Source organism: Apodemus sylvaticus, chromosome 19 (genome assembly GCF_947179515.1).
Source record: "Apodemus sylvaticus chromosome 19, mApoSyl1.1, whole genome shotgun sequence".
Classification (NCBI taxonomy): domain Eukaryota; kingdom Metazoa; phylum Chordata; class Mammalia; order Rodentia; family Muridae; genus Apodemus; species Apodemus sylvaticus.
The window spans coordinates 25017252-25033799 of record NC_067490.1 but is presented as its reverse complement, the minus strand read 5'-3'; the positions used below and the strand labels follow the sequence as shown (position 1 = coordinate 25033799).

Below are 16548 nucleotides of genomic sequence, written 5' to 3'. Positions count from 1 at the left end.
AGCTCCAGGAGATCTAATGCCCATTTCTGCCCTCCTTGGGCACTGCCCACATTTCTGCACCGACATACTTGCAGGCAAAACAGAAATACACATAAAATAAGTAAAACCTAAAAAGGAAAAAAACCTTAACAAACCTGAAGCTAGCACTGTTTATAAAAATTCACTGTTGTGACTGTGTCTTCCTAACCACTGGACAATCCTGTGTTCAGCATGCTAACAATGACAAGATTTGAGAATAAAGTCATTTCACTTAAACTACAAAAGTTCGTTTCTGTTTCAAATTATTTATTTTATATATCATAGTTGCACAACTTGAGGCTGGTTAAATACAATTGTTTTTCAAAATCTCTTTGAATATTTCCTAGATTATACATGCAAGTGACCATGAAAATATTTGGCATTTTGAAACTTTGAAACTCTGAACAGGCACTTACATGAAGGAGAACATGGCCATTCTTAGAAATGCACATGGACAAGAGCTGCCCCAGGACGTGGTACATGGGACCTTTGGCCAGGGCTGGTTGCTGGCCATTTTATCAAAGTGCCATCATAGTAAAAAATAGGTTTAAGGAAACATAAGTTGGGCCGTTCAGCTTCCTAGAAAGTCAGGCTAACTGACAGACCTGTGCTGAGGTGTATCACGGAACAGTGGTATAGAAACCAACCAGTCCTGAGGGAGAGCGGCCCCACTGCAGGCTTCCTCCTGCCCCATATGCCTCAGTAGTGTGTCTGTGCTTAGCTGACTGCAGCCTTCTTCAGAGAATGGTGTGAATTTAGTGTTTTCTGTTTGGTTGGTTTGGTTTTTTAAATAGACTAGGTGAAGTTAAGTTTGAACCAGCCATTCTTCCAGTTAACAAGCAACCGCCCACCCGCCCAGCTATGGACACTGGGTCTGTGGTTCAGCTGGTCGTCCCAGCTCCCATTCCTAGGTGACTATTTGCATACACATGGAAAAGTCCTTAAATTAAAATATATATATACATATTTCAAAGTGTTTAAGGAAAAAAATGATACAGGTTTATTCTAAAATGCCAATGTGTCAACTCCACACTGCAGAACCTACATGATACAGAAAGTAATAGCAAAAAAGGGTTAACACGGGACAAGAGGACCACGACGACATACCATGTAATCCCTGGGGTGAACATTTTTCATATATCTCAGATACCCCAAAGATTAAAATTCAGGAGGCTGTGAAATGGTAGATCCAGGAGCACCTACCATGTAACACCAGGTTGGTTTCTGATACACATGTAAAAATAAACACAATTCTCAAAAATACTGAGGAGCCATGCCTTAAAACTTTGTAGGGCATAAGGGCTGCTCAGGTTTTCTCATTTTACTTGAACAAAAATATTTAATTTTTTGCACATAGAGAATAAGAGGTAATCATTAGCATGAAAACAGAGAAAAGGATTTTCAACATTATGCATAAAGAAAGCAAAATTACAAATCCCAGTCTACTCACATGAAAATCCTTAACGTTTATGCTTCTGAGTGCGTATCAGTGTGCAGTAAAAAAGAAAACAAACAAGGCAGCTTAGGAATTCTCCAGTGTTTCCAAGAAGCACTTTTTAAAATGTATATACATAAAGAACCTTTAATCATACTGTAAAATAAACGCAGCACTCTAGGATACGGGAGACTAGCGGGCACGGAGTCGGGCGTCCCCACGCTGCAAGCGTCTCTAACCAGCTGAGCTTGTCTTCCAGGCCCGGTTCCTGCACTTGCTGCTCTGCCCCATCTGCTTACATCTCAGGCTGTTCTGCAGACGCCTGTGACTCTGGAGATTCAAACCGCTGGTGAAAGTTCGTCCTCTGTTTTCTCAGTTTCTCCGGTGCTTTTCTCCATAGGATGATCTCCTAGTGGAAATGCAAGACAGAAATGGAGTTCTCTGGTGTGTCTTAGATGTTCACCATGAAAATACTGGCTGCAACTTCATGTTTAAGCTGTATAACAACCCCAGTTCCTCTGCACGAAGCCTCCAACTTTCCTGAGTGACCCTTTCTCTTTCACCACAAAGTCCTAGCTGCTGTTGTACTTTAGAAATCACTTGTGCCCCACCCCCAGCTTTCATCCAAGGTTCCAAGGTCGAACCCTGGTCATGGCCTTAGAGCACTGAGCCTGCTTCCTGGACACAGTTTTTGTTGTAAAACCCATTTCTAATTCACCCTTCACATCACTGCCATCCTACCTGTATTAATTTGTACATTTCCAGTGTGTCTGCGTGTGCACACTCTTGTTACAGCACACATGTGAGGCTAAAGCACAACTCTGCAGCTGGTTCTCTCCTGCCCCCTGGCAGGCTCCAGGGAATGAACTCAGGTCTTCTGGGTTGGCAGGAAGCACCTTTGCCCAGTGTGCCATCCCACTAGACTCCACACTGCTTGTTTTATAAACGCTGGAAATCTGACAGTGCCTACTTCTGAGGCAAACCATGTTCCCACTCACTCACACTAGAACTCCACTTGCTTAGCACAATAAGCTTTAGAAAAGGCATTGTCAGGTCTGCCCCAGAACAGAAGCCCTACCTGCTGCTTGAAGTACCTTCGGTCTTCCTCATCAACAAGCACGAGGTTCAAAAAGTACCTTACTGAAAACTTCTTGTTCACATCTCTCATTGTGGGGGTTGGGTCATACCCAGCTAAGAACAATCTTATTGGGATAGATTCTCCTGCAAGAAAAGCAATTTCCATTTAATTCTCGTTACTGCTGACATCTGCGGACACACCGTCCTTCTTGTTGGACAGTTCTACACCCTTGCAACACCACCAGGTGCCAGCAGCAGACAGTATAAAATTCTCAGGACAATGTCAAACAGAAGCACTGCCCTAGAACGACCTGCGTCTGCGCAGGAATCCTTGGCTTGTGGGGCTTATCAACTGTTTCTCATTGTGAAAACTGGCAGTGACAACAGCCCTCAATCCGCAGCAACAGTAAGGACTATGCTGGGAGGTTAAGACATAAAGAGACTACAACAGTTCCAGCCAGTAAGTGTTGTTTAGAAGTAAGTGCACTTCTGCTTCAAAATTTTACCATAATTTCATCACTGTATATAATGTCTATAAAATATATCACTAATTCATCCAAAACATAATAGCAGGGAAGGCAGGCGGTGGTGGCGCACACCTTTAATCCCAGCACTTGGGAGGCAGAGGCAGGTGGATTTCTGAGTTCGAGGCCAGCCTGGTCTACAGAATGAGTTCCAGGACAGCCAGAGGTACACAGAGAAACCCCCGTCTCAAAAAACAAAACAAACAAAAAATAATAGCAGGAAAACAGCTCAACTGGTAAAGCGCCTACTAGCACAAGCCTAAGGATTTGAACTCAATTCCAGTACCCATGTAAAAAGCCAGGTCTGCTGGCCTGTACTTTTAATCCCAGCACTAGGAAACCAGAGGCAGATGGAACCCAGGGCTCCCTAACTAATTTGCAACAAACCCTAAATCCCAATATGAGATCCTGTCTTAAAGACCAAGGTGGATAGTACTCCTTTAAGGATGATATACATGGCTGACTCTGACTTACACACACACACACACACACACACACACACACACACACACACACACGCCCACACACACACACACACACACACACACACACACACACACGCCCACACATGAACATACACAAAATGAATGGCATGCCTTCATTTTCAAAGATTATATTTATTCATGTGTTCTTTTCTCTTTATGTGTGAGTGCTCTGCCCCATGCACACCTGCATGCCAGAAGATGGGATCAGTTCTCTTTATAGAGGGCTGTGAGCCTTGATGTGGTTGCTGAGAATTGAACTCAGAACCTCTAGAAGAGCAGCCAATGCTCTGCTGAGCCATCTCATCAGCCCTGTATTTAACAAGATTACAGACTAGAGCCAGGCATTGGTGGCATGTACCTTTAATCCCAGCACTTGGGAGGCAGAAGCAGATGGATCTCTGTGAGTTCAAGGCTAGCCTGGTCTACATAGCAAGTTCCAGGACAGCCAAGGGTACACAGAGAAATCTGTCTCCAAACACACACACACACCCCAGAAAGACAAGGAAGAGAAAAGAAAAGAAAAGAAAAGAAAAGAAAAGAAAAGAAAAGGAAAAGGAAAGAAAAGAAAAGAAAAGAAAAGAAAAGAAAAGAAAAGAAAAGAAAAGAAAAGAAAAGAAAAGAAAAGAAAAGAAAAGAAAAGAAAAGGGGGATTATAAAAGATCATAGGCTGGAGAGAGAGCTCTGTGGTAGAATACCTGCAGAGCACGCTCAGGACCCTAGGTTCAATCTTCAATTCCAGGAAAAAAAATGTTATTGCGATGATGTAATGTTATGTCTTCTATTTTCCCCATCTTCCCTTTGTCCTTTCTCTCCTGGCCCCTTTTTTGAGATAGGGTCTCCATAAATAACACAGATTAGCCTTGAACTGTTAGTCTTTCAGTTTCTGCCTTCCAAAAACTGGAGTTAAAATTCACGAAAACACCATACCAGCCATGTATGTGTATTTAATATTTAAATTTTTTTTGTTTGTTTGTTTTTTGTTTTTTGGAGACAGGGTTTCTCTGTATAGCCCTGGCTATCCTGGAACTCACTCTGTAGACCAGGCTGGCCTCGAACTCAGAAATCTGCCTGCCTCTGCCTCCCAGAGTGCTGGGATTACAGGCGTGCTCCACCACCGTCTGGCTATTTAAATATTTTAATTGGCGTATGTAAGTTATGATGGGCTCCACTTCAAGACCTTCATACATGCATATAATGTGCTTTGGTCATTATCTATCATGTTTGCTCTCCAGCACCCTCTGACCATGCCTCCAACCCTGTAGATCCACTTCCTTTTCCCAGTGAGTGGTCACCCTTCTATGTTCATCTTGTGTGTGTGTGTACACCAATGAGAGAGAGAGAGAGAGAGAGAGAGAGAGAGAGAGAGAGAGAGAGAGAGAGAGAGAGAGAGAGAGAAGGGAGGCACCAAGGAGTTCAATTAGGGTCACTTACAGGAGCATAAGCAAGCACTGTTTACCCCGAGCATGGACACTTTACCAGTGACTACACCACTAAAAAAATGTTTCTCCCTCCCCAGCTGCCATGACCTGCTTATAAATCCTGATGGGCGAGCGTGTTGGGCCTCCATGGCCCCTCCCTAAGCACCGTAACCTGATGAGCCATCGGCCTGGCCCCGGCTGTCTGACTTTTGTTTGGAGGGTTTTTTGAGGCAGGTTGTCTCGTAGTATAGCCCGAGTTGGCTTTGAATTCACAGCAACCATCCTGCTTCAGCAACCTAAGGTTTGGGATTTCATTTACATAAAAATCTATACTTTACATAAAAAGTTGAACTTCAGGAATTTTACAAACTAATATTGCACAGCACAAAAGTGCATGTGTGTGGGCCTGGGCCAAATACCCACTCTACAGCGACTCACTCTATAAGCTGTAACAAATGCTTTAAGTTCTTTGCACTTAGTTTCATCTTGAAAATAAGGTATAAACAGTTCAAAGAATAGTAAGGAACTTCGTGACACCTAAAAACTACAATGTCTTATTCATAATTGGCACTCAATAAATGTTAACTCATTTTTGAAGTAATTCATAACAGAGTAAGGAAAGCTAAGAACACTGTGTTAGGTTGCCCTCTATATCAGACCATGGCCAAAAGCCACTTAGGGAGAAAGGGTCTACTTGGCTGACATATCACAGTCACGGAGGGAGCCCAGGGGAGGAACTCAGGGCAGAGACCAGACTGTTGAGGAACAAACGCTGCTCACCACACCCTACTGTGGCTTGCTCCACTATGCTTCCTGACAAATCCCAGGACCACCGCCCAGGGGTGGCACTGCCCACAGTGGGCTGGCCCTCCCACACCAGTCATTAATCAAGAAAAGACTTTCTGACAAGCCAAACTTACAAAGGCATTTTTGTAATTAAGATTCTCTCTTCCCAAATATAACTAGGTCTGTATCAACTTGACAAAAACCAACCTGAATACTGGTTTCATTGGCCTCACACTAAAGATTGTAAAGTACTGTAAGCTGGTCATGGTGGTGCACGCCTGCAATCCCAGCACTCAGGGGTTGGAAGGAGGAGGATCAGGAGTTCAAAGTCATCCTTGGCTACGCAGTAAGTTTGACCATTTGGCCTTGTCTAAAACAACCACAAATGACTCCTTGGGCAACTTAGTAAGGCTCTGTCGCAAAAATCCAGGCGCTAGTGAGAGGATGGCCTAGCAGGCCAGGCCAGGGGCCTGCTGAGCTCCATCCCTGCAGCCAAGGTAAAGGGGGAGAATAATGGAGTCCTGAGAGTTGTCCTCCGACCACCACATGCAGCCATGGCACAAGCATCTGCACTAACACGCATAATAATAATAAAAATGAAAAAAACTTAAAGTTAAAAGGTAGCTGGGTAGACAGCCTGGCCATCCATGCTTGCCTATCATGCAATGAGGGTTTAGACTATAGTATAGAACTGAAAGAAAAAAAACCCATTGTAAGTTTTTTTTTTGTTGTTGTTGTTTTTAGCTTTTTTTAATTTTTAATTTTTATTTTGTTTTTTGTTTGTTTGAGACTGGATCTTTCTATGTGGCCCTGACTATCCTGGAACTCTCTATGTAGACCTTGAATTCGCAAAAATCCACCTGCTGCTGGCTCCTGAGCACTGGGATTAAAGGTGTGTGCCACTCTGCATGGCCACTATAAATTTTAAGAATTTACACATTCACACTAAACAGTAAAGTTCAACTGCCATGAGCACTGACACACACACACACACACACACACACACACACACACACAATAGCTGAGAGGCTTCACAAAGGCTAAGCAGGTGAAGGCACTGGCCACCAAGCCTGAGAACAGAGAAGAAGCAGACAGCTGTTTCCTACAGACTGTCCTGTGCCGTGTGCATGTGTACACGGCACATGCATACCAGTGCAAACACACCCCTCCTTGCATAAAAGTAAATAATGTATGCAGGATTTCTAGGGGCTGGAGGCCTAGCTCAATGGTTTAAGAGTGTGGCTGCTCTTCCAGAGCATCCAGGTTAGACTCCCTAGCACCCATAACCATCTCTAACTCCAACTTCAGGGAATCTCATGTCCTTTTCTGACCTCCACAGGTACCAGGCATGCACATGGCACACACATATATGCAAGCAAAACATCCATACACATAAAAAATAAAATAAATTAAATAAAAATATCTATTTAGGCAAATGAAGCCAGGCACAGTGGTGCACACCTATAGTCTTGGCACTTGAGAGGTAGAGAGAGGTAGGAAGATCCCCACAAGTTCAAGGCCAGCCTGGAAGACAGAGGAAGTTCCCGGGGCCAGCAGTGAAGTACAGTAAGACTTGTATCAGGAGATTGATTTACCTTTTACTGGCGCCCCGTCCATTATTTCATATTTAGCGATTGTTTCTGTCTCTGTTGTGGTGCTGGGTCCTAGGATAACAAGGGAAATGACATTCACTTGACTGTTCCCAGAAGTCCAGTCGGCCCCGTCCCCAGCTGCACTGCTTCAGTGCCGCCTGTCCGCTGTTGGCCGGCCTTTCTAATCTTTGCTCTACTCCTGAACTATCGCTTGCCTGTGTGTCAGCCTCCTCACAGCTACACCAGCTCAGAGTCAACCCCACAGGGCTCCTGCCATCAGTCTCTCTATAAACTAAAAGAGAAGGTAGTGACTGACTCCTCAACTAACCACTACATGAAGGTTTTCTCTGAAATTTCCAAAGAATCTTCCCATCGAGTCAGTTTTAACATAAAGATGATGCCATGCTGAATGAGCACTTAATGGTGTGCACACTGAGGTCTCGGGCATTTTAACCCAAATCTAAACAGGAAGGCAACTCTTAAATTAAAAAACAAAACAAAACAAACCTATTTTAAGGGTTAAGGGTGTGGTTCAGCAGTAGGGCATTGGCCATGCATTGCTGCTGCTGCTGCTGCTGCTGCTTGTTGGGTTTGCTGAGACAGGGCCCAGCGATGATCCTCTTTTTCGGCCTCCATACAGTCTCAGCATTTGGAAACTGAGACGAGAGCCCTTAGAGCCAGCAATGCCTTGTCAGGTGTTTATAAGTACCCATTACAAAGTTACTTTAAGATCAAGTTGGTCCCAATGCCTGGCTTCAGGTGGTCCTCTGGCTCCAACCTACAGGGGCTTGCCAGTCTATTCAGCTCAAAAACTGTTCTTTAAAAGCATTCAATTATAGTAAAACATTAACTAGCAAAGCAAATATCCAATTTCAATTCCAAATTTATGGTAACATTCTAAGATTTCTAAATTTTCAACTAACAAGGAATTTTAACTAAAAATTTGTCTCTAACTTACCAATTCCTGTGATCTCTTTCTTGATCAGCTGTAATTCCATGTGCTGTATTTTTATTCTTACTAATAAGAAGTAAATTTTTCCAACAATTACATCCTTTAAATGATACCTATTTGGAAAGAATATGTATTACATACTATTATCAGGAGAGAGAGAGAGAGAGAGAGAGAGAGAGAGAGAGAGAGGGGGGGGGGGGTCAGCAAGGGCGATGGATTAGCTCCAGGAAAATAACTACCTCGAAATACCCCTGACACCATTCACACCCCTTAATGTCCGCTCAAAGCAGCATTGATCAGGGTATTATGCAAGTATGAAATCAAACTTTTACTTGACTATCAAATATACCTGAAAGACTAATTAGCCCAATTAATTGTCTCTCTAAAAGTTAGTTCTCAGAGCACTCTCGAACACTTAGCTGAATAGAAATTAAGACCTCATTTTGATGTTTATTTACAAATACTAATGTTTTTTTAGCACTAAAGGCACACCTAAGAGCTCAGCATTGTTAATGTTACAAGGGCTGAACAGAGCATCTAACCCAGCACCTAGGCAAAGAGAAAGAGATCCAGGGCCCATACTCAGGGGTTAAGTTTGCTGCAGTGTATTTAGTAAATGTTATGGTCTGGCACACACATCCCCAAATAGCTGTAGCCATTTTGTCCCATGCCTGCCAGCTATTTCATACTGTTGCTGTAGCAGGCCTGCCAGTCACTGACACAGAGGAGTGACGTGGCTCAAGGACATGGGACCACATCCCGTTTTATTCTGAATGATCTGTGTGAGGTTTGCTACTCTTAAGAAATTCCACGAAGCTTTATGTAGGGCTCATGAAATCAGAGGTCAATATGAACGGTTATGTCTAAAACAGCTTGAATCTGAGCTGACCACCAGGCAGCCCTTCCTGCACTGTGTATGAGCTCACTGTGGGTTTTGTGCCTGACACAGAAGAATGCTACTAATAAGCCAAAGAGTTATTATTATAATACTCACGCTCTGCTATCTCGGTGTCTGAAATGCCCTGTTCACCTCCCATCCACCCCCCAAACACCTTATACTCAGGACTGACCAGCTGAAAGACCGGCTGAGGATACTTTGCCTAGTGAGCCACCCGCTCCCCCTCCTTGCTCTTTAAACTGCTGAACCTGTTTATTCCTATAAAAAGCCTGCCCTGAGAGCAGACCATTGCCACAGTTAGGTCCTGGACGTCTACGGTGTGCGTCCACTAAACTCTTCTTGCTTTACTAAGATTGGTGTGTGGTTTGTGTGGCGACTCCCAGAGCCCAGCAGTAAGTAAACCATGAGATCATGAAGTAAACTCGAGGATACCTACAATACTCAGGAGTATTTTTGCTTCTTCCCAGAACTAGATATTAACACAAGAACCTATGCACTGAATAACACAGACATCTCAGGGAAGGTTTCTGTGACAGCTTCTTAGGTTCCAAACTACCTCATGATTTTATGGAGAATTTCAAAGGCATGTATGATAGCTTCAGTGATGCAAACTTGGGAGTAACAGCTGCTCAAAAAAAAAAAAAAAAAAAAAATCACCTGCCGGGCACTGGTGGCCCACGCCTTTAATCCCAGCACTTGGGAGGCAGAGACGGATTTCTGAGTTCAAAGCCAGCCAGGTCTACAGAGTGAGTTCCAGGATAGCCAGGGCTACACACAGAAACCCTGTCTTGAAAAAACAAAATCATCTAAAAGGAGAGGACAAACAGCACAACTGCTTCTTTAACAAATAAACTTTAAAGAAAAAGATGGGCAGCCATGGTGCACACACCTTTAGCCCCAGCACTCAGAAGGCAGAGGCAAGTGGATCTCTGAGTTCAAGACCAGCCAGGTCTATGGAGTGAGTTCCAGGACAGCCAGGGCTACACAAGGAAACTCTATCTCAAAAAAACAAAACAAACACACACAGACCGAATGTGACACACTGAAGTGTATTCTTGTTTGGATACTGATTTGAACAAACCATGTGACTTGGTCATGGTTTAAATCCCTGCACTTGGAGGCAGACTCAGGTGGATTTCTGTGAATTTGAGGCCAGGAGGAAGAGGAAGACAACGATGATGATGATGATGACAACAGTGACAAGTAGGAGTATGTGAATGTTGACCATGATGACATACTGATATTGAGTTATTAATATTTTAGCTATAGTGGTATTATAAATCTATGGGAACTGCAGAACTTTGTATTGATAAAGCACATCAGACCATGTCAGCAACTACTATGACACTATAGTGGATCCAGGCCTAAAATGCCCGTTGAGACAGGAGCACCATGAGTTTCACGCCAGCATGAACTTTACTTTTGTCTCAAAATTACAAATTTAGTTAGGGCTGGGGACATGGCTCAGTGGTTAGGAGCATTGGTAGCTCTTTCAGTGTCCAGAGTTCAATTCCCAGAAACCACAAGGTGGCTTATAACCGTCTATAATGGGATCTGATGCTCTCTTCTAGCATGCAAGTATACATACAGCCACAACACCCCTACATTAAAAGCAAAAAACAACAAATCAGGGCTGGAGAGATGGCTCAGTGGACAAGAGCACTGAATGTTCTTCCAGAAGACCGGAGTTCAAATCCCAGCAAAAACATGGTGGCTCACAGCCATCTGTAATGAGATCTGATGCCCTCTTCTGGTGTGTCTAAAGATAGCGACAGTGTACTTACATATAGTAAGTAAATATATCTTAAAAACAAAACCAACCAGCTGCTGGAGGGCAGTACGCCCATGAAGCTGTCTCTGCCGGTCACGACAGTATCCACGCACCCTGGCATCGTCACGTCCGTCTCTGCCGCTCACGACAGTATCCACGCACCCTGGCATCGTCACGTCCGTCTCTGCCGCTCACGACAGTATCCACGCACCCTGGCATCGTCACGTCCGTCTCTGCCGCTCACGACAGTATCCACGCACCCTGGCATCGTCACGTCCGTCTCTGCCGCTCACGACAGTATCCACGCACCCTGGCATCGTCACGTCCGTCTCTGCCGCTCACGACAGTATCCATGCACCCTGACATCGTCACGTCCGTCTCTGCCGCTCACGACAGTATCCACGCACCCTGGCATCGTCACGTCCGTCTCTGCTGCTCACGACAGTATCCATGCACCCTGGCATCCTCACGTCTGTCTTTCACATCTCCCATGATACAATTTTAAAAGGCATTATACAAAAACAGAAGTAGTGCTGTATACCCTTATTTCTAGCACTCCAAAAAAAAAGAGGCATGTGGAATTCTATGAGTTCAAGGCCAGCCTGGTCTACATGTGAGTTCCGGGGCAGCTATGGTTGCACAGAAAGACCCTATCTCAGAAAACCATCACCACTAACAACAATAACAACAACAAAAACAAATAAACAAACAACAGTCAACAAAATCAGACTATTTTCTAAAAGTACAATATATAAAAGCATGTCTTACACATCTTTTTATCTCTTGGAAGATGCATGAGAAGACATTAATAGTGGCTCAGTGATTAGTAAAGATGAAAATTATGTCATATTTTCCCCTTTCAATCTTATATCCCTTAAATTTTCAACAATGCACAGGTTTCACTTGAGTGGTCAGAAAACAAGTGTGCAGTCTTTCCTGCTCTAGCTGTCTGTCAGGCGTGCTGGTCACAGGGACCCAGAAGGACTGTTGGGTACTTACTTGGACTTATTATACTCAAACTCTATGTGCAGACAGTCTTCAATGCCCACTTCCATTTTAATAGAGTTGTTGACATCGGGGTAGGTGGCGAGCTGGTGGACAATAAGATCGTACTCTTTCACTAAGTCTGTCAATCGTCTCACAACTGTCACCTTAAGAAAATACCTACAAAGTCAAGGAGAAGATGAGTGAAGCTCCTGTGTTAACTGTCAGGCAGCTGAGTTTAGCCCTTGCTGGGATGGCCGGGATGGATCCCAGGTGTCACCAGCTCCATCTGTTTTCTCATCGGGAACTCTAGTCGGGCTGCTTTGTCCTGGAGAGAGCAGCCAAGGCCTCTGCAGCCTAAGCGTGTGCTCTGCCTCCGCTCACCTCTGGCTCCCCAATTTTTTTTTTTTGTTATTTTGTTTGTTTTGGTTTCTGTTTCTGTTTTTAATGCCTCCAACATTTAAAAAATACAAAGTTCAGTTTTACAAGTAAATGCTTTTGCAATGACCTTGGCGGACGACCATCTTCCTTGGGCCTGCTTAGGAGCCTTTCCAGGTCAAGACTGTTTCAAATCTTGTCAAGGAACTAGTATTTAACTTTTGAGCTGCCAAACCCAATGCCAAATGAGTAACACCACATTAAACAGAAAAAGAAGGCTCTTGAACCTGCTGCACTAAGATTCAAATATTGACCCTGGTCTTGGAGGCAGCTAGGGCCTCCTGCATAAAGACTTAAGGGGAAGAACTAGAGTGAGAATTTAGAAAACGGGATGCTGGTCGGCGAGCTGGCTCAGCAGGGACTAGCATTTGCTGCCCAGCCTGACAGCCTTCGCTCAGCTCCTGGAACCCACGTGGCAGAAAGGGAGAGCCAACCGGAAGTTGTCCTATGCGCTTCAGATGTGCACAGCGGCATGCAGGCGCCCACACACAAAATAAAAAGCAGCAAGGGTTCGGAAGCCTGAAGTACTGCTGCAGCCCCGCCCTTTGCTTTCCTGACCCCGCCCACTTAGCCTCTAGGCTGGTCTCTAAACCATATGCTAATGGAACTCACTAGGAAACTAAAGATCTAGTAACTAATAATAACAATTGTAAAACTGAAACATCCTTGAATTCATAGTGTTAAGGGCCATGATTGTTTCAAATCAATCATTCTCAGTCAAGTGGGACAAAGTCTGTAACAGAATATTTTACGTGTAAGCCTTCCATTCCAAACTGTGATTACAGGTCTGAACGAGGCAGCACAACAGCAGCAGCACGGTCCTCTGCTTGGACTCTGCACAGTCTCCCGTACACATCCATACCTCAGGCGGACATTGGCACCGATGTATGACTCATATGGCTTTTCAACTTGCATAAATTCAAAGTCATAGCTTCTGCTCTGAGTCAGCTCTCCGGGCAAGGCCAGTTCTTTCACTAGGTTTACAAATTCATGAGTATTACTCTTGTCATTGAAAAGCTCTAAGAAATTTAAAACAGCAAAAAGACCAATTATATTTAATATCCAATTCAATGAAACCCAAGCTTCTATCACCTAAACAAATAATTTTTACATAAATAATTAGTTAAATAAGCTTCTACTTTAATAATCTAGGGCTAAGATCTCAACTTTATTCCCTCATTACATCCACTTGGGCATTAATAAACTCCACTGTGGCACAATAGCAACTTGTGACAGAAAAGTCCTCATCCCTGTCCTGTAGCTGCCCTTCCTAACCGAGGCATATATTACTTTCATAAAACTACAATGCACAAAAGAATAAAATTAACTACTAGTTAGTTGCTAAAACCTGTTCCTGAGTACAATCTCATCCATAACAGACATGTAAATATCTACCATTCCAGCTTTGGTACTTTAAAAATGCACAATAAAAATTAGCTGGATTTTTAAACCTAGTTACAGAGAAAGTTTTAGTAAGACATACTTCCTTTCCTGACTCTTCAACATCAAAAGATACATCTGTAGCTCTGCTTTCTGCTAACTTGAGAGTGTCTCTGAAACTCCACATAGAGATATACACAATCTGATTTAAGCCAAGAAGAAACGACTCCTTTCTTCCTGATGTGGAGTTTCCTGTTCAGGAGGGGGTCTGGCTACAGGGAGGCTCAGGAGACAAATGCCATGGATATTCAGAGGATGGGATGGAGGTGAAGGTGGTGACTGTGAGTGAGGCTGATGAGAAATCAAGGCAGATGGGAGACAGCATGATGATTTTTCAAGGCTGGTAGTTTACATGGCTTCTTTAATTTTTGCTAGCAGAGTCTAATACAAAGGCAGAATCAGTCACATATCATTAAATACTACTGAGATGCAAGGTTTACTATACAAGGTCCTCTTTTATTACATATAATCAGTTTCTTTTCATAAAGCTAAACTCTAATTCAATTATTTAACTGCCAAATCCAACCCTCTTCAGTCAAAGGAAAAAAGTAATACTATTTTAGAACTCACCAATTTGACCTACAAATTCAATTCTAATTCCTTGATGCTCTAGCCTCTTTCCAGGCTGCTTAAAGGCTAGGTTTACCTGCCAAAACATGAAATTGTAAGAGATGTTAACAGTCCTTTGAGTGCGCCTACCAGATTCCTTCCAGATAAATGTAATCTGTGAGCAGATGAGGAGCCGTTCATGAGGTGTTAAAGGCCGCACCTCCCAGAACCAGGGAGGGCAGCGCACAGGCAGGCAGTCACTAGGGAACTCATTACTGCCTTACAAACAAGGAACACATCTGCTTTACCAACACAGACCCCTCAGACAGAGATCTCCAACTCCCCACATGTGTTTCCTGGCCACATAAGGAAACAGTTCTCGAACTAATATCTGAATGTGAATGTGACTCATTCCAAGAATTAGCCTAAAAGATAATTTTCAGTTTTTTATAACCAAGAACAATATACGAGCTATAACCTCTAGCCTTAAAAACAATGCTCATTAAATGATATGAACCAATGCTCATATCTGTACCAGCAGTTGGAAGGCTGAGACAGGATGATCATGAGTTTGAAGCTAGTCAGGGCTACATACTGAGTTTGAGGTCAGTAAAAGACCCAGCCTCAAAAACCAAACAAACAAAATTAAATAAATAAAAGTTGAAGCAACATGTATTATTACCCTAAGTTTATAATTTAGGTTAAAATGCAGAATTCCTTAAGATTTAAATTAATCTTAGGTATAATTATCTTTCATGACCCCATTTATTCATGTTTTAATACTAAGAACTGAGCCCAGGGTCATGCTAACTACTGAGCTAGCTCTCCATCCTGGTCTTACTTTTATTTTTTTTTTTTATTTTTTTATTTTTTTTAAAGATTTATCTATTTATTTATTTATATGAGTACACCATTGCTCTCTTCAGACAGACCAGAAGAAGACATCAGATTCCATTACAGATGGTTGTGAGCCACCATGTGGTTGCTGGGAATTGAACTCAGGACCTCTGGAAGAACAGTCGGGTGCTCTTAAGCACTGAGCCATCTCCCCAGCCCCCTGGTCTTACTTTTGAATTGCACCATCTCAAAAGCCTTAGATGAATGTGGAAATACTGAACTTCTAAATGTCGGTTTATTTTTAAGACAGGGTATCTAATGCAGGCTGCGCTCAAGCTTTCTATATAGCCGAGGATGACCATCGCCTTCTGAGTCTCCTGCCGCTATTGCCAAGTGCTGGGATTCCAGGTGCCCCTTGTCCCATTTATGTGGGGTTGTGGATTGAAGCACCCAAGGCTTTGTGCATGTGAGCGCTCTACCAACTGAGCTACAAATATCCTCAGCCCTTAAACCTAGTTAATCTGAAAACAAAAGGGTATGCAACCTACAAACTGGAGAGCATTTTCGATCTCCTCTACAGCTAGCAGGACATGGGTGGCTCACTCATTTAATCTCAGCAGTAGGGAGGAAGAGGCAGGAGGAACTCTGAGTTCAAGGCCAGCCTGGGCTATTACACAGAAAACCTTGTCTCTAAAAATCAAAAAACAAAGAAAAAGAAAGAAAATGTACAGAGGGATTAAGAGACCAATACAGAGCTTTTTCCCTCTTCCAACACTAAACTTCTGGTAGCCATTTGATTAGGATTTAGAAGATGGGCAGATACTTCTTGGCTCAAGTCTAAGAGGAAAAAGATGCAGACTAGAAGAGACTGGCTGTGGACTGTAGGGCACTATCCCCTACTCTGGTGGTAGCATTAGTTGGAATTGGGGCAGCAGGGGATTCTGGGAAGAGTCACTCTGACAGTGGTACAACAACCTGTACTTGAAGAAATTTGTGGGGAGAAATGTGAAGGCAGTTGCCCTAGCTGGCCACCACCACAGCCCCTGCTGCCCTGTCCACATCCACGCAGTTACCTCACTGGAATGTGTGGAGACAATCCTCCAACAAGCCCACACCAACTTCAAACTCTGAATCCTCCTGCCTCAGCCTCTGGATTGCAAGCGTAAGCCACAACTAGACCCTCCTTTGTAGTTGTCAAGCTCTGTTTTGGTTTTTATAATAAGCAAATAAGGGGGGGGGTGAAGGGAGGTGGGGGGGGGAACTGGGGGTGGTGGTGAAGAACTGGAAAACCCCAGGCCTGAAGAGATGGCCCCGTGGTTAAGAGCACCAACTGCTCTTCCAGAG

At 43.6% G+C, this 16548-nt stretch overlaps 1 protein-coding gene across 1 annotated transcript in view; it reads right to left on the bottom strand.

Moving 5' to 3' along the window:
* Nucleotides 1-264: 264 nt before the first annotated feature.
* Vps26a (VPS26 retromer complex component A) overlaps nucleotides 265-16548 on the bottom strand; it is a 28806-nt gene continuing 12522 nt past the window's right edge. Inside the window, exons 3-9 of the mRNA XM_052163503.1 lie at nucleotides 14389-14464; nucleotides 13241-13397; nucleotides 11956-12120; nucleotides 8294-8400; nucleotides 7339-7407; nucleotides 2532-2674; nucleotides 265-1862 (exon numbers count right to left, since the gene is read on the bottom strand). Coding sequence (XP_052019463.1) covers nucleotides 1749-1862; nucleotides 2532-2674; nucleotides 7339-7407; nucleotides 8294-8400; nucleotides 11956-12120; nucleotides 13241-13397; nucleotides 14389-14464 — 831 coding nt within the window. The 3' untranslated portion in view covers nucleotides 265-1748. The remainder of the gene's footprint in view (nucleotides 1863-2531; nucleotides 2675-7338; nucleotides 7408-8293; nucleotides 8401-11955; nucleotides 12121-13240; nucleotides 13398-14388; nucleotides 14465-16548) is intronic.